Below are 18,060 nucleotides of genomic sequence, written 5' to 3' on the forward strand. Positions count from 1 at the left end.
GGAATTCAATACAAATTTGTATCAACTTTATGAATCGGGAGGGAGTATAAATAGCAGGCTATTTGAAAAAGAAAATCAGGCTGCAGATGATTGGTAAATGAAAAAACAAACAGACAATTGTGTTTGAATGATGTATCCGTTATTGGAGGATTTTTTTTTATTGAGAGGATATTGGAGGATTGATCTTAAATACTGGCGGGTGGGCTTAAATTGGGCCGCTCGGAGATGCTACCCGTATCTGGTGAAAAGCCCTAAAGTCAGTCCTTATTGGGCCGCCGATGGGTCTACCTATGAGTCCAAGTAGCGAATAGACAATTTCTTCCCCCATCTCGTGTCCAGCCCAAGCCCAGCCCCAGCCCACGCTGTCCCTGTCGTGTCATCGTAGAGACTGGCGAGTTAGAGAGGCAGCGCGTGACCGTGTACCTGTGCCTGTGGGCTGTGGCCCGTGAGACTGATGTTTGCAACGGCTCGATTTCGCTGCTTCCTCGTGACGCGCGGCGCGGCAGCGGTAAATAATGCAAGCAAGCAAGCAAGCTTAGAGAGAGTGAGCTCATGAGATTGCAGAGCTCACTCGTGCAGCCACTCGACAAGGTTTTGCCGTGCAACGGAACGGCCGCCCTCTCCCTATCCTGCATTCCAGAGGGCCGGGTCGATAAGTAAATTACTCTAAATTAACACAAGACGCTTGTAGATTTTTCGTACTTATCAAAAGCACTAGCAGCAGCCGTGGTGGTATTTTAACATAGGACCACTGATCTGTCTGACTGAATATTTGTAGTTGTGTTTAGCGACAAGCGTGCATAGGCAAGCTGGAGCTGGAGCACTGACAAGCAGCATGAGTGAGTGAGGCCAAGTCCAACGGCTAGCACCAAACGGCTACTAGCTCTCGGCCCGGTCAACGGCTTCCTATTAAACCCAACAAACAAACCACACACTCCACCCAAGACTCCCCATTCCGTTCTCTCCCTCGCTCTTCGCCCAAACCCAAGAACCCAACGGCACGGAACCCCAGCAAAGAACCCTCTGCCGCCGCGCTGCACGGCTGTACCTGCACTGCACGAGTCCCCATGAACGGCGAGGAGGCGCGGCAGCAGGACCCGGCGTGCGCCGTCGGCGGCGGGAGGGCGGAGATCGACACCTCGGCGCCGTTCGAGTCCGTGCGCGAGGCCGTCGACCGCTTCGGCGGCAGCGCCGCCTGGAGCTCCGGCCTCGCCAGGCGCATCTTCGCGCACCACAAGGTACTGCCCCTCCCCAACTCCTCTCCTCCTCCCCTCCGCAACTCATATTTGGCCTGATTTACTAGTAAAGCTACTCGGTCGAGGAATAGTGAGGGGGAAGGAAGGAAGGAGCCCTACTGTTGTTTCCTCCTCTGCAGAGTTACTTGTCCTCACCGTAAATCTACGGAGTAAATGCTGTATCGCTGTGTCTGCCTACTTTGGGTTAGCTCGCAGTTTAATTAGGAGCAGAGCTGTTGTCCTTGATATGGTGGCAACCAAATGCGGCTAGTAAATTTTGCATCCTTTCGGTGGCAAATGCGGCTTGTTAATTTTTCATCCATGTGATGGAAAATGCGGCTAGTAATTTTGTTCGTCGTCTAATCTGTGTCTTTGGTGCTTTTCGTTCTGCAGAAACAGGGCAAGTGCGAGGGGACTGAAGAAGAAGGAGAGGGCCTCGATCTAGAGGAACAGACCGCGCAGCTGGAGAAGGAGCTTGGCGTCAAGGAAAGGGAGACGCTTTATGTGCTCAAAGAATTGGAGTCTGCCAAGAAGATTATCGCGGACCTGAAGCTCAAGATTCAGAATACATTACCACCCATCAGTGAAGTGCCCATTGCAGAACCTGAAGAGCAGCGGGCTGAGGAAGATGTTAAGGCTGATGTGGAGATGCCTGGCGCATTGCCCGTCACTGAAGTGCCCATTGCAGAAGCTGAAGAGAAGCAGCAGCCTGAGGGAAACGGCGAAGCCGATGTGGAGATGTGCGGCGTGCAAGATGAGCAAGAGCAGCAGCATCCTGCTTCGGTTCTGATGGAGCTTCAGCAGGCCAAATCAAACTTGAACAGGACGACGAGCGAACTAGCCGCCATAAGAGCCTCTGTCGAGTCGCTGCGTAACGACGTAGCGAAGGAGAGGGTCTTGGTGGAGAGAAGCCGGGAGAAAGTGTGCTCGGATGCTGCATTGGTTTCTTCTCTGGAGGATGAGCTGGACCAGACCACGCAGAAGTTGCAGACGCTGAAGGATCTGCAGAGAAGGCGTGAGGATCCCTCTGATATTTTCATCGAGATCAAGAAGATGACGTCTGAGATAGAGCAGCTCCGAAATGCTGCAAACGCGTCGAGATCTGAGGCTATGATGTTAGCTGCTGAAATCGAGCAGACGAAGGCTACCATAGGCACCGCTGAAGTGAGGTGTCTTGCAGCCCAGAAGATGGAAGAAGCAGCAAGAGCTGCAGAGGCTCTCGCACTTGCTGAGATCAAGGCCCTACTAAGCAGTGAAGCCACAGCTGAAGATCTTCAGAGCTCTGATGGAGTGGACCTTTCAGCGGAAGAGTACTTTGAGCTTGCCTCAAAGGCTCGAGAGGCTGATGAAAGCTCAAGGGGAAAAATTGCAGCTGCCATGGTCCATGTGGACGAAGCCAACCAATCAAAGTCCGAATCACTTACAAGGCTGGAGGAAGCCAAAATTGAAGTTGAGGAATGCAAGAAGGCACTAAAGGAGGCCCTGAAGAGGGTCGATACTGCCAACCGAGGGAAGTTCGCAGTGGAAGAGGCTCTTCGTAGATGGCGATCCGAGACTGGATACAGGAGGCGCTCGTTCCGCGGCTCTCCCAAGTTCAAAAATGCAGCACATCCTCGCAAAGATTCTCATAGCATGGATATCGTTGATGTTTCAAACAGCTCGATGAAGCCGACACTGTCGATCGGGCAAATACTGAGTATGAAGCTGATGGGGCCTGATGGGTATGACAAAAGCATCTCGGACGACGCAAGCGAAACTTCTAGTATCTCGCTTGGCCAGATCCTGAACAGGAGGCAGGCTATCTTATACAGCAGCGATACAAGTGCTCACAAGAAAGTCTCGGGGAAGAGGAAGAAGTTTGCCTTCACTGGGCTTTCTGTTTTCCTGGCAAAACAAGCCATGAGCAAGAAGAAGAGAGGATCAGATTAGAACTGATGTTGCAGGAACCACTAGCTAGTTAATGAGTCTGTCGTAATATTGTTCCTGTATGTTGTTTCTGGGTTCTATGATATTCTGATATATCTCTAGGATGTAGCTCCATGTTGATATATCTCGCTGATGTGGCTGATGATTAGGGTAGTTAGGTTAGTATCATGTGCTCTATGAACGAGGATATCATCAGTTCAGTTAGCTTTGTTCCATGTACCTTGTGGATCTGTATCGTGTAGAATTATGAACCAGTTGTGCTCTATGAAACATAGAAGATGTGAGCAGCTCATTTTTCTAAACTATGTTTCATCTACTCCCTCCGTCCCATATTAAGTGCCGAAACATTACATGTATCTAGACGCATTTTAGGTATAGATACATCCATATTTGGACAAATTTGAGACACGAGTATTATTTTGGATAAAAACCCTTGTGACTCAATCCTCTGTGCCTGGACTTGGAGGAGTGAGTATATGGCCGTTGGTGAAGGAAATCAAAACATGTTTGTGCTCAGATTATCACTAATATTAAAGCCATGACAAGGTTTGTGAACACCAAGTCGATATGTCCGAGTGGTTAAGGAGACAGACTTGAAATCTGTTGGGCTACGCCCGCGCAGGTTCGATCCCTGCTGTCGACGAGTTCTTTTTACCCCCCGGCGTCTCTTTTTTGGTTGGGCTGGGCCTTCTCTTTCCATGGACACCGAGCGTCCCATTTTTCGCTGGACCAGGTCTTCTCTTTTCACTGGACTGGGCCTTTGGACTGCGTTAGCCATTAGGCATCCAATGTTTTGCATCCACTCAAAAACAATCCTCATTTTCCTTGCTTTTTATGCTTATGCAAAACCCTGCTCTATTTTTTTTTGAAGAAAAAACCCTGCTTTGATGCTTTCCCCAGTTATTAGCACTCAGGCAGAAGTACTTAACATCATCCAGAAGTACCATTTCCCACACTATTAAAAGCACTTCCAAGAGTAAAAATTAGCGCTGTGCGTGCCTATGCCATGAGAATGAACAGACATGCGCGCATGAGCATGACGTGAATCAAAGCCTGAAAGATTTTCTTTTCCCCGTAATGGTTAGGTTCGATCAGGTCAGGCATGGCTGTTCGAAATCCCTTTCAGGACGTATAACGCACGCTTTGCCGCCGCCGGCCGGCCGCCGTCGCCGTCACGAAGGCGGTTCACGTTGTTTGCATGGGACCGAAAATTAACCTGCCGTGCCGCCGCCGTACTGGCCACGGTCGTTGTGGCAAGAGGGTGTCCAGGTTCAACGTACTCGACTGTTTTTGTTGTTCCAAGCAGTGCCGCTTGAGTTTTGAGGGGTTCCGTTCCGTGGCAGAAACGAGAAACGGATATTCTCGTTGGGTTCGGCAGATTCTTTGAAAACAATTAATGGATGCCGGTGCAAATCTTAGAGATGATGACTGGTAACTGGTGAGTCCGGATGGAGAAACAAAACTGGAAATGGTAAGTTCAGTAAAACCATAACCATTTGGTCCAGTACTCTGCCAAAGCAGCATTGCTGGAGTTTCTAGACGTTTAGCCATGGGTTTTTTTTTCTGAAGAAGTCGTCAGCACGACCTGCATGCATGTTGTTCCAATCTCAGGGTCATAAGCAGCCTCGCAAGAAGAAACCAGAGGCGCTTCGTCACGCCACGATCGAACACCTTTTGCAACACGTACTGCATATGCCATGCCGCAGGCATACATTATCATTTTGTTCAGTCAACCGCTACACCAGACTCGAGAAATATCGTGCTATAATCTTTACCTCTCCGAGCACCGAGAGCCACCACGTCCCTTTGAGAGGGGACAAATTTACCATTACATGGAGCCACACCCATCTGTGTATCTTTGCTTACACTGAGACACATTTCACGAGCCAAACCCTGACGTAGGCTCACCAAACTTTACCAAAAAAACATGATCATATATAATGATTTCGAGCCCGACTCATTTCAATCAATCAAGATATTATGTACGAACAACCATACGATGCTCTTGCCTAATGCCTACGCGTGTCCCGTCCACGTCATATATCCAACTAACCATAGTCTCCAATTTCTCCACCACGGAGTGACCAGTGACCAGTGACCACAGTAGTACAGTACGTATTGGGGCAGTGTACCAACCGGCCGGTGATAGAAGGATCGGTGAATGCATCCTGTGCTTCAGCTCCACGCCACACAGCCACGTACTAGTCCTACTCATCTAGAGCAGCCAGTACAGCCTTCGATTCCCAGCCCTACGTACACAGCGTGCTACAGTACACTCCTGCCCCCACAGCCACCAGATTATATCTACCTATCGATCCATCGGTCGGTGTCCATGTGTCCAGCTTATATCGTTTTCAGATCAAAGCAGAAGGGCCTACGAGAGCTCAGAGAGGCTGTGACACGCGAATCACGGCGAGCGGTCCTGGATTAAACCCCCGTTAAAATAAACCGCACATCATACATCAACGTAAAGCAAAAGCAGAATCGTATAGTAGTACGGGCGACCGCGACGCGTCCGGGGTCAGAAGCACACATGCATGCGCCGGTCGGTGCGGGGCACTGTACGAGAACAAGGCCACCTTTGTCGACACCTAAACGGTTGGACGTGTCCAACGAACGACGGGCAGGACGCGTTGTGGACGAACGTGTCCTGGTTCTGGATTAATTGTGTGTGCATCGTCGTAATTACCCACCGTCAATTGGTTGGAATTATGTACGCATTGTCCTGGTCCTTGACTCGCATAAATGTGGTCGAGCGGAGGAAACTTCCACGCAAAGCTGCTGCTGCTCTTTGCCTGCAACTGCATGCACGATCGAGTCGGGCAGCCGACCTCTGAATTAACCTAACTTTGGAAACCTCTTCTTCTTCTTCTCCTCTTTGGGCGGCGGCGCATTTCCCGATCCAAGGATATCCGGTCTGCAACGGCGACGACCGGCGAAGTTTTTTTTCTTCTTCTTCTACTTCTGTTGTTGTTGTTGTTTGTACGTGCATGCGGGGATAGAAAATTTGTGTCCTAGCCGGCCACCGTGAGAAAATGGAATGGGGATCTTTTTACTAGACGCGCTCGCAGGGCGCTGTCAAAAACGTTGCTAACACGGCTGTTATGTTCTACGCGGTAAGTAGGAAATGTTTACACGGTTGACGTCGTAAGGCGGCGCCGGGATTGTTTATTTTTAAGGTGGTGTGCTTCACATTTTCAGACGACGGATGCCGGCCTGCCAGTGCCGTGCGGGCACGCTGTTATCGAAGCTTTACCTTAACCAACGGCCGTGCACCCTCTCCGTTACATAATTTTTATCAAAATATTATATGTATCTAGATTTTTTTTAAAATAGATACATTTATTTTTGATCAAATTTAAGACAAGAATTAAGAGGAAGCAGCACGCGACGCAGGTGCCCGGTGCTCTGCAGCACCGTAGATCATGATATGATTGCGCCCTTTTTCAGTGAGCATTTTCATCGAAACAGCGACCCCCTTTCTCAAATTGGAATGGTACGTCTAGTTAGGCCGTGATGTCTTCGGTTTGACGCGCCCGTGTGAACCTGTTAATACTTCCCGGGATACTTATTTAACTGCACAACCTTTTACCGACTGTCGGACAAGTCCGCCTTTCTCCACGCCAAAACAGTTGGACGTGCCTGACGGGCAATCAACCACCGTCATACAAGAGCTGGAACCGCGCTCTGGATTGTCGTTCGATCTCCGAATCCCAGGATTAATTGGATCGATCGATCGATCGAAGCGGAACGACCGAAGGAAGCTTCCGATCGAGCAATTAAACACACAAGCTGCAAGGTAGTTGAAAATTAGGAAATTGCGCCACCAGAAAAGACACACGTATCGTATAAGCCGGTCGATACGTCGATCGATGTAACATGTTAAGATTTTTCCGTGGCAACAACAGAGACTACCGGCGCGTGCGTTTGTTACCAATTTTCCATGGCAGCAAAACTCCAAATCTCTGTTTTCGCACGTAGATAAAAAAAAAAGGGCTCCAGGCCGTGCCCAAGGGGCACAGGCTGCACGTGCGACGCGGTGCATGGTACAAAAATCTCTCCAGTGAGCTCCCACTGATCACTTTCAGTGCCTATAAGAGGGAAAACGACATATATGCTTAGATTGATGGTCTAATTGGGCCGTGACGCATTTGGTTTTTGACGCAACCGTGTGAACTAATAACGCTTTCCACCTAATTTACCCGTGAAACGGACGGCTGATTCCGCCGTTCCCGGCCCCTTTGCTGTCATGTTCCAGAAGATACAGGGCAGCTGCATGGTTCCATGGCGTGGTGCGGTACACTGGTCAATGAAATCGTAGAAAAATGGTGGATATTTCCTGAGGTCGAGAGAGCCCGAGAATAAATTTAAATTAATTACCGGCTGAATAATTCGGGGTGTGATGATGTAACGTCGGCGGAAAGGAACAGCCACGGGAAATCGATGAGAAATTATTTGCCGCATTAATTCCTCGCCGAGAAAGAAAAAAACCAAGCTAAATTACAAAACTCTTTCTTGTCAAAATGCTCGATCGAGTACGTACGTTTCTAGTGTATATACACAGCCGGCGCGTGCATTTTACTTAACTTGCCGTATTGGCACGACAAAGAGCTAGCTAGAGTCTGCACACGGCAAACGCGCGTGCATTCCAGAGCTCGTACGCGTGCATACACCTCTCGTTCTGACTGACTTATACAACTTGTTGCCAGCAACGTGCCGGCTGGGAAGAACAACTGGAGTGTAGTATCATTTTGATAAGCATGTTCAACTCTCATCAACGACGACAACTGTGTAAGCTTACTAGTAGCTTGTACCTAATGATCAAACAAAGGCAACCAACAGTCTAATTGGACCAAACTCCAGCTGGTTCGGAACCGGAAGCTAATAAGCTCTGCTTGCATGCCGGTGCCACTTGCCAATCTGGACTACGAATCTACGATACGACGCCCAATACTTGCCCCAATTGGACTCGCAGACTTAGTTTATTTTATATCTGTTGGAGAGGAGCAAATTATTGAATAACGCATCTCACGTGAATACATAACTTTCATGGTTGACTGCCCCGTGTTTCACGTCGATGAATCCCGCGCGAAACTATTTCACAAGAACAACCCTTTTGCTCAGCGTCCGGCACCAAGGCGTTATAGTAACTAGCAATGCGTCACATCTTTTGGAGCTATGACCCTGTCAGCGTGAGCAGGCCTGGTCAGCGTGGCCAGCCCAAGCCCCACACGTGGTCATTTAACGTCTAAGGACAGGGCGCTATACATCAGAGCATAGCGTCTGTGTGTAAGGCCTTACGCCCCGTACTACGCCTAACTTTTTGCATGAATACCAAATAGAACTGGGACGCTTATTTTTATACTGCACGCCTCGCCTCCCTGCCCTTTACTGCATGCAAGCCTTCCAAACGCCCTTCCAAACGCCCTATCCAAACGACCTGCAGCATGCTAGCATGATCAGCTGGCTGCAATAAGCGGAGAGAAAGCATGATTGGAAAGCACACACTACAACGAAGGAGGCATGGAGTAGACAAAAGGCAGGGTCGCGGGGGCAAAGCAATTTCTCCAAAAATGTTTAGCACCCGCGTTATGCGGCCCCGTACATGAACGGAAGGCTTGCATGCAGTAGATGTGAGAGAGGTGAGACATGCAGTACATCAGGGGCAAAATAGTGTAGAAATAAGCATACTCGTCCCATCTCTCTCTGGTATTTATGCAAAAAATTAGGCCCAGTGCAGGGTAACGCCTTACACACAGACGCTATGCATCAGTACACATCGCCCTTCTCTTAGAAGTTAAATGACCACGTGTGGGGCCTGGGGTGGCCCCGTTTGGCCGCGCTGCCAGGTGTATAGCGCTTAAGGAAGTGGCGTTGAGCTATATATGATAACGCCTCGGTGTCGGGCGGTAAACAAAAAAGTTATCCCTGTGAAATAGTTTCGTGTGGGGTTCATCTGACGAAATAGTTTGACCACGAGGTCTGTTTTGTCGAAATCGACCTGTTTCACTTTCATAGCACATACAGGCTACAACATAGCTTCAGGCAAAAGAATACTCCAATGCTACTCGTGGCATGTATTTACTGGTTCGAGATGAAGTACATAAAATGGAAAACAAAAGCTTTGTGGATAATATGCCATTAAATATATTGTACCGTGCATTGCACCATACGTACATGTACCATGTACGTACTCCTACATACTCCCTCCGTTCCTTGAAGAATGGCATATTATCTTTCATTAAGACAAAACGTTGATCATAAATTACTACGTATATCAAGATGTGTTTTATATGACATAAAATTAGTATCGTAAGATTCGTTATAAAAACTACTTCATGATACTTGTGGTTACATATAAATCACACTTTAATATAATAATTTATGGTCAAAGTTTTATCTTAATGAAAACTAATATGATATTCTTTAACGAACGGAGGGACTATGTAGGAGTAAGTACATAGCACGGTACATGCAGCGTATGGTGCAATGCACGGTACATACATGTATCGTAGCCGCATTATTGGCTCTCCGGCTAGCTAAAAGTAGGTATAGGAGTAGGGAACGTGTAGTCGATTTCTCGCAGTTAGTGCTGCTATCTTGAGAACTTTGCTTAAAGCAAGAGAATGATATCACATACGAAGAAAGCAATTAATAAGAGTAGAAATCTTTGGTTCGAAGGCAACGGGAGCGACTCCGACGTACGAGTCGACGTTGATGCCCTGCTCCCGGCTCTCCACGAGCTTCCCATTTTTCGTGTTTTTGGGTGCGGCGAGCGGCTCACGCTGGGTACCCACCGGATGGATCTCTGCTTGTTTGTCCGGGGGACTGTTCATGGCCCTCCGATGCCCATACGGCATATCCACAGTAAGATCCTGAAAACGTCATCTCGTTTATATATGCATATATGGATGTGGCTTCAGAAAGGTTTGTTTCTATTTTCCTTGTTTAGATATATCATTGCTTATCGATATCTAAAAGAAAGATATTGTTCTTTATGTGGACAGATACAGAGTTTGGTGTGCATGCCAGTCCGTAAGCCACCGGGTTTCGATGCTGGAAAGTAGTGTGTTTTTTCAAGCAAAGAAAACGTTTATTAAATGTTTTATTTTCCACCTTTGGTTTCTTTGGTTACTTGTATGAGATATATGGCGTTCCAATTGTTCTCAACATTCAACCACGAGAAACATCAAACATGTCCCTTTTAACAGCTACTACTGCTATCAGCACCGTCATAGGTTTCGCCTTCAAAAATGGGGAATATATGCACGCATTGTTTCTCAATCTTGCAAATATCTAATCATAAGATCATGAAAATAAAATGCGAACCACACAGCCACAAGTCCCCAACCACGTGAATGGACACAACACACACGTAGTCTTAACATTGAAAGTTAGTGAAATCTCACAGCTATGAATTAATTCTTCCACGGCCACTAATAACCTTAACATTGAAACTTGACCGTCCAAAACACACCCCATCTTCAATTCAAACAGCAACAGCAGCAGTACAGCACACGCTAGTACTACAGCTAGTCAACAACCACCGTACGTGCAACGAAAACGTACCAAGCAACCGAAAATCCTTTGAAAAATAAAAATCTTTGACAAGAAAATATGTTAATAGAAAGATATTGTTATTTATGTGGAGAGATACAGAGTTTGGTGTCGCGCCAGGTTTTGAAGCTGGAAAGTGTTTTTGCCACCAAGCAAGAAAACTTGAATTAAATGTTTTTTTGCTCTTACACATATGTTTCTTACTTGTGTGGTAACATAGCGTTTGCTTGTTCCAAACTTGCAACAATAGGAGAAATTAATATATCCCCTATTAACAGCTGCTCCACAGTACATGCATTGTTTCTAATTATTGGAAATATCTAATCACATGACCCTGAATCAAATGCGTAACACAAGTCGCCAGCACATGCCATGGACACAAAAGAAGCACACATTGTCACCTTGTTCTCTTTGAAAGGTACGCATGATCATCACCCTTGGAAGTTAAAAACCTCATAACTATAAATTCCTTCTGAGCCACCAATAACCAGAGTTGTAAGCCGTCCAAACACCTTCGCCTTTAAACTCAAACAGCAACAGCTAGCACACGCTTCTAGTTGCAGCACTAATTAATCAACCACCGTACGTGCATCCATCCATCCAGACCGTACCATGCAGCAAAATACGTCCAGGAGTATCTCTTAATCTGGATAATAAATGTAAACAATAATGTAGTAACAATCAGGGATCCTGCTCAGCCGATTACAGGAAACTTCCCTGCTGCCACGCCAACAGCAGCTGTTCATGCTGCAATAGAACGGTCCCACCTGTCATAACCCGCTTTCCTAATCGGGACCCGGCCCCACCTGTCATCGTCGCTTTCCTAACTGAGAGTCTGAGAGCCGGGCCCGCTTCTTCCCCAGAGACTCGCATAAATACCGACCCGTGAGTGCACAGCGGAGGGATCGTCTTCAACCAAACTCCAACTCGAACTCCAAACAACAGCACAGCGCAGAAACCGAGAGCAAAGAAAAGTCTCCGCCTTTTTCGTCTTCGTCCTGTCCGCGGCGGAGAAAATTACTCCCCCACAGTCGCGACCGAGCACTACGACGGCGCCGGCCGAGCAGACGCCGCCGCCGCGATGCCGCCCGCCGCCAGCCCCGTCCCACCCTCCGCGGCGGCGGCAGCCCCAGCAGCAGACGACTCCTCCGCCGCCAACGCCGTCGTCGTCCTCGGCGGCAGGTACGAGCTCGGCGCCATGCTGGGCCGCGGGGCCTCGGCGAAGGTGTACCAGGCCCGCGACCTCGTCAATGGCGGCGACGTCGCCATTAAGTCGTTCCCGAACCCGGGCTCCGGCGGCGGCGGCGCCATCGAGCGCGAGGCGGCGATCCTCCGGCGGCTGCGGCACCGGCACGTGGTGCGGCTCCACGAGATCCTCGGCACCCGGAAGAAGGTCCACTTCGTCCTTGACCTGGCCTCCGGCGGCGAGCTCTTCTCCCTCGTGGACGCCTCCGGCCGCATGGCGGAGCCCCTGGCCAGGCGCTACTTCCAGCAGCTGATCTCCGCCGTCCGCTACTGCCACTCCCGGGGCGTCTTCCACCGCGACATCAAGCCCGAGAACCTCCTCCTCGACGCCAATGGCAGCCTCAAGGTCGCCGACTTCGGCCTCGGCACAATAATCTCCCCCAATCACTCCAATCCCCCCCAACAACAACAACACACGCTGTGCGGCACCCCGGCGTACGTGGCGCCGGAGATCCTGGCGAAGCAAGGGTACGACCCGGCCAAGGTGGACCTCTGGTCCTGCGGCGTGGTGCTCTTCGTGCTCGCCGCCGGCTACCTGCCCTTCAACGACGCCAGCCTCGTCAACATGTACCGCAAGATCTACGCGGGCCGGTTCCGGTGCCCGCCGTGGTTCTCGCGGGAGCTCCGCGACCTGCTCCGCAGAATCCTCGACCCGAACCCGGCCACCCGGGTCAGCGCCGACGGGATCCTGTCCCACCCCTGGTTCCGCGGCGGGGCTAGCGAGGGCGAGCTCGCGGATCTGATGCGGGACGAAGACGAGGAAGAAGAGTTCAAGGAAGAGGAAGACATGATGGGCCGGGAGATGACGGCGTTCGACATCCTGGGCTTCTCGCCGGGGTCGGATTTGTCGGGGATGTTCGGGGCCGGGCCGGGCCGGGAGAGGGTGTTCGTGGGCGAGCCCGCGGCGAAGGTGATGGGACGGGTGGAGGAGGTTGGGAGGAAGGCGGGGTTCCAAGTGAGGAAGAAGGAAGGGAAGGCTGGCAATGGCGGCGGCGGTGGGGTGGTGTTCGTGGAGTCCGGTAATGGCGGCGTTGTGGCGAAGGTGATAGTGTTTAGGATTGCGGAGGAGGTGTCCGTGGTGGAGGTGGCTAAAGGCCATGGCGATGAGGCCGCGAGGTTCTGGAAGGAGTGGCTCGAGCCGGCCATGAAGGCCCCGGCGGCAGCGCTCTGATGAGAGAGCTGCCGCCGAGGGGTGAGCCGGGCACGGCGCGTGCGTTGCGTCGCGTTGCGTTGCGTGCTTCTAAAATTGAGAGAGAAAAAGATGATTGTTTTTGGTTCAGTGTTGGTTGGAACTTGGCAGTGTGATGAACTGATGACGCTGCTGATTTGGGTTCTTTCGCGTTTTCTCTTGTTCTGGCCCGTGTTAATGTGACTGCCACATTGACTGATGATGCCAGCACCTCGGGCTACCTGTACAAATGCATCATTTATGATGATGCGAAGAAATCCATTGCCAACTGGAGACCACAAAAAAAAAATCGTCGTCGTCAGCTGAAACGCAGATTTTAGTTCCCCTTTTTTTTGCCGGGGCCTACGCGCCGGAGTCAACCATAGTGTCTGTCGGAGCTTAAGCAAGATCGACTCGATATGATTTTCTACTCCAGCGTACAGTATCGATGTTTTGGACGCGTCGCCAGCGGAGTTTTACGGGGCCGGCCAACCATGGAATACTCATACGGATCCTTCCGTATCCCTTGTACAGTTCCGTCCCTAGCATATGGCACGGCACGGCGGCTCTCTCCCAACGGGCCACCGGCCACCTAACGTTATTTTGTCGTTGCCTTGTCTTCTCCGTCATATCATACGCCGGTGGGTGATAACCATGGCAAGCAGCACGGTGCCGCGTAGTCTGTGTGCATATAGGCGAGCTGCGAGATCTGATCTGATCTGAACACTGGATGGATGCACCAAACCTCTGGATTATGATAGCACCGGTGGCCTACCAAGATAAGGAGTAGGGGGTCGATCGATCACTCCTCATTTTCCGTTTGGTCCGTCCTACAGGCCGCTGATACCCATCAGACCCATGCTGAGATCTTCTCACCGATTGACTGACGCCATGTGCTCCGGTCGTCCTTGGTGGTCCAAATTCCCAAATCCTGTCAATCTAAACCACCTAGAAAGAATGAAAAAGAAAAAGAAAGAAGAAGCTTGGCTCTGCTGAGCCGTGACGCGGCTCAGGAGTCAGGACCGGCAAGCCAACGCCGCCTTCGTTGCCATTGTTTCCATGGCTCCGGTGCCGTCGGGACAAGCGCAAGAGTACTGTACTACTACGTGTTTGGTGCCGTGCACGCTGGTGTCTCGAACCGCGACGGCGAGCGGATAACCGTGGCAATCGGTCAGAAAAACAGGCGAATCGGCTGCTACAACCCTTTTGGAACACTGCATTTTCCCGGCGGATTTCACCCACAGGAATGCACAGGATGATGGGACACGACGAGACGGGCGCGATGCTAACCTGGGTCGATGGGTCTGTTTGCGTGGAAAAAGGGGCCGAGGACACCCATTTGGAACGGACCCCCAAGTTGCTACGTCTTCGACACATGTTCCGTGCACAGGCAAGTTCTATCCCCCCCCAACAACTGCCTGTACAGGAATAACTGAACACACTCTGTGAATCACCAGAATCCAAAAACTGACGTCCCAGTCGACCACAAATACCATCCCCAGGATTTATTTAAATCGTCCTCGAAGTGGACAGAAAGTGATCCTGCGTGCACCACAACGAAGGAATGCGACCGGCCTGTTCCAGACAAAAATCCAAAAACACAACAATACAACCAAAATCAGAAGAAAAACATGTTACACAGAACTAGCTAGTGGTTCTCAGGCCGGCCATCGATTAGCCACTGACACAAACATAGGACAGAGATAAAACTTGGACTTACCGGTCTTTATATTTACAGTTAGTTGCTGGCCACAAGATCTTCATCTGTGCGGTGGCGGTGTCCTCTGTGGCAGCATTATTGCTGTACTGTAATCGTATAGCGCTGTGTCCTTATCAATCGGCCACCTCACGTCTCATAATTGGGCGTGAAATGACGACCGCTCGAGACATTGCTCGCTTCCCTTTTTTACTCAATCATTGCAACGTGCACCCACATGCTCCAACAGTACAATGATTAGAAGAAGAAGAAGCGAATTGAACCCACTGATCGAGTGATGGATGATAGTGCTGACGAACTTGCAAGAGTGGGGGTTTGTGTTATTTTGGATCTTCTTCTTGGGTGTGAGTAGTTCTCTTCTTCTTTTTAGCCGTTGTGATGTACTCCCTCTATTTCACAAAAAATGACACGCACGCACTTCAAGATTTTGTTTTGACCGACAATTAGACTAATGATTTGAGGCTTATGTGTTACAAAAATTATATCATTGGATTCGTATTTCAAAAACCTTTCCAACGATATAAAATTTGTAACATATAATCTACATACAATTGGTCTAATCATTGGTCAAAGTTCGATCTCGAAAAACGTGGGCGCCATTCTTTGTGAAATGGAGGGAGGAACTCATCAGTCACCGTTGTTTCATGTCATGACTGGCCACGGAGGAAAATATGTATGTACGGTAGCTTGTGTTCTGAAGAGGAGCTTGTGTTTTTTAGATGAAAAGAAAGCTGGTCTGTGAAGTAACAACAGACTGATCTTGAGTTGTCTGTACACGACTTCGATGTGTATATAATACGAGTTGATTGGCCCTGCTGACATCCAAGATGCGAACAGAACAGTTTACTACTGAAAGGGAAAATCCAACTAACTTAGACAGGCTTCTAGACTGCATCCAAGGAAGAAGAAGAAGAACTGAATAACGTCGTTAGTGAAATGTGCAAAATATGGTGTATAATCCTAACAAATCTTGCTCTCTGTCAGTGATAAGAAAAGGGCACCAGTTCATAGTCATACTCAGCCAAAAATTGACATTTTCTTCTGAACCCCAGCTCCAAATGTATCATATAGCGCTGTCTCCTTATCAATCAACGTGCCACCTCACCTCTCGTGAAATGATCTTGGACATTTTCTACTGAACCCCAGCTCCATTCGAGCCATATACTGCCCTGCTTTCAAGTTTCAACCCTCCTCATTACTCCGTACCAATTTCTTACTCAATTATTGCAACGTGCATCCACATTCCCATCAGGTGATGCTGCTGCTGACGAACTTGGATTGGAGAAGCCTAACATTATACCTCACTGACCTCGACAGTGTTAATTAGCAGTAGTATTATATCTTAACCCCGTATATATGTAAACAACGCGTGGCGCCATGTGATGGGACGCATCAGCGACCCTTGTTTCATGATTGGTGTTTTTTATATCCAAGGGAAGAGAAGTACAGGATACTCTTAACTAAAACAATGCTGTCAGTGACAACAGGCTAACAATTCTTGCATAAATCCAGTCAGTCAGACACACCAACGAGTCTAATAATCTATGCCATTCGATTCCATCTGGAGTACGTGCGTAGCTCTTGCTCTGAAAGAGAGCAAGAAAGGCATATCAGCAATGCTCAATTGAGATTAATTCCATGCCATTCGGCGTCTGTCAGGGCTGCGCTTCTGATGTGTGGCCGGCCGGCAAACATCAGCTTAACCAGCCATTGTTATGTGGCGACTGACTGCCTGACTGGCGCTATGACAGCGGCCTAATTGAGCTCCCGACAAGACAGTTCTCGGCCCTGTGAGAGTCATATCGCACGGCACGGCTGCTGACGGGTCTCCGTCAAGCCAAGCAGACGATGTGTATGTATAAGCAGCACGGCATATTCTGCGACGAGATATGCTCGCGCTGTGATACTACTACAGATGCAGATAAGATAATGTTTACGCGACAATGACGTACCGCGTACGTGATGGGAAGCAGCGGTAGCTGCCCATGTGATGAACGAGATGGACAGGACTAGACGAATTCGAACACAGCTTGTGAGTAATTAACTTGACGGCTCATTTGACGCCGCCATGAACGCATATTATGCATTGATTGGCCAGCATCAAGGTATGACAGCCACACAAAGGAAGAAGAAGAAGAAGAAGACGAATTGTGGACGCAAATGGGCGCGTTTAAACTTTAAACCGGACAGTGACTTGTGTGTCCACCGTACGTACAAGATGGTAACTTAACTAGCCCAGCTGGAAAGGAAAGCGAAGTGAAAGGAAAGAAGAGCCGTGTGCTAGTGATAATGCGGCGGCCGTATCATTCGGATAGATCGAGATTCCTACCGGGCTATCAAAAACTGTCTGTCACCAACCATCTGAAGGAGAAACGATGGTGGTACTGCTGCCGGTTTGCCAGCCAGCCAGGCATGCAGATGCAGGCGTGTACGTACGTACGGGCACAGCTCATATGATCAGTCACTTGCATGTGGTGTTCATTTATCAGGTGAAACTCGGTCGGAGGGATCAGGAGCGTCTGTATGTACCGATCACATGAACACATGGTGACGGGGCGGAGGGATCACCTGCCTAATAATTGGTTAGGCGCGTCCGGAAACTCGGAACTGTTGTGATGGATCGTCTGCATGCGGATCCAATCAACGGAATTATAATATGGAGTACTGGTTATAGTAATCCCTGCAATGATTTAGGTGCAGATCGGCGGCTGCAGTTACAATGTACGTGCTACCGTCCTGACGAAATATTACACGTATATAAACGTTTTTTGAATATAGATAAATTCATATTTGAACAAATTTGAGTCGCTTGTGCCATTAACTTGACCTCACGGAGTTCGTGATGGACTCAGGCACACCGTCCGTCTGCGTCCGGTGAGTCTGCGAATAAACCGTGGTAGTTTCATCGTTCTGAATTTTTTTTTCAACCCGGTATCTCCTCCCTTTCCATTTTTAACATAACGAAAATACAAAATTGTTCTGAAATTTTTGCCGAAAATGACACCAGGGTGCACCAGGAAATTGAGCCGGTGCAGGTTGTGCGCAAAGTGACGCCGGGACGGGCTTCGCGTTCGCGGGGTCTGCTGTTCATGGGCCACGGTCCACGGTCCAAACGCTCACGCGCAGCGCATCCCGTCGTAGCCAAACTGCGGGCCTGCACGCGGTGCAGAGTGCAGATAGTAGGCCGGCTCAGATAATACTCCGAGAGAAAA

General features: G+C 49.3%; 2 protein-coding genes and 1 non-coding gene across 3 annotated transcripts; all 3 read left to right on the forward strand.

The window, feature by feature from the left end:
* The first annotated feature begins 927 nt into the window (after positions 1-927).
* LOC100833010 (WEB family protein At2g38370) lies at positions 928-3,463 on the forward strand. The gene is made up of 2 exons (XM_010235655.3): positions 928-1,238; positions 1,629-3,463. The coding sequence occupies exons 1-2, from the start codon at positions 1,068-1,070 to the stop codon at positions 3,162-3,164; spliced, it is 1,707 nt and encodes a 568-aa protein (XP_010233957.1). The 5' UTR covers positions 928-1,067; the 3' UTR covers positions 3,165-3,463.
* A 259-nt stretch (positions 3,464-3,722) lies between these two features.
* On the forward strand, positions 3,723-3,804 carry TRNAS-UGA. The gene has a single exon. It is a non-coding gene; the product is annotated as a tRNA-Ser (tRNA).
* Positions 3,805-11,623: 7,819 nt separating this feature from the next.
* Positions 11,624-13,441, forward strand: LOC100833327 (CBL-interacting protein kinase 29). Its single transcript, XM_010235659.3, has one exon. The coding sequence runs from the start codon at positions 11,800-11,802 to the stop codon at positions 13,132-13,134; it is 1,335 nt and encodes a 444-aa protein (XP_010233961.1). The 5' UTR covers positions 11,624-11,799; the 3' UTR covers positions 13,135-13,441.
* Positions 13,442-18,060: the final 4,619 nt, after the last annotated feature.

This window comes from Brachypodium distachyon, chromosome 1 (genome assembly GCF_000005505.3).
Source record: "Brachypodium distachyon strain Bd21 chromosome 1, Brachypodium_distachyon_v3.0, whole genome shotgun sequence".
Classification (NCBI taxonomy): Eukaryota; Viridiplantae; Streptophyta; class Magnoliopsida; order Poales; family Poaceae; genus Brachypodium; species Brachypodium distachyon.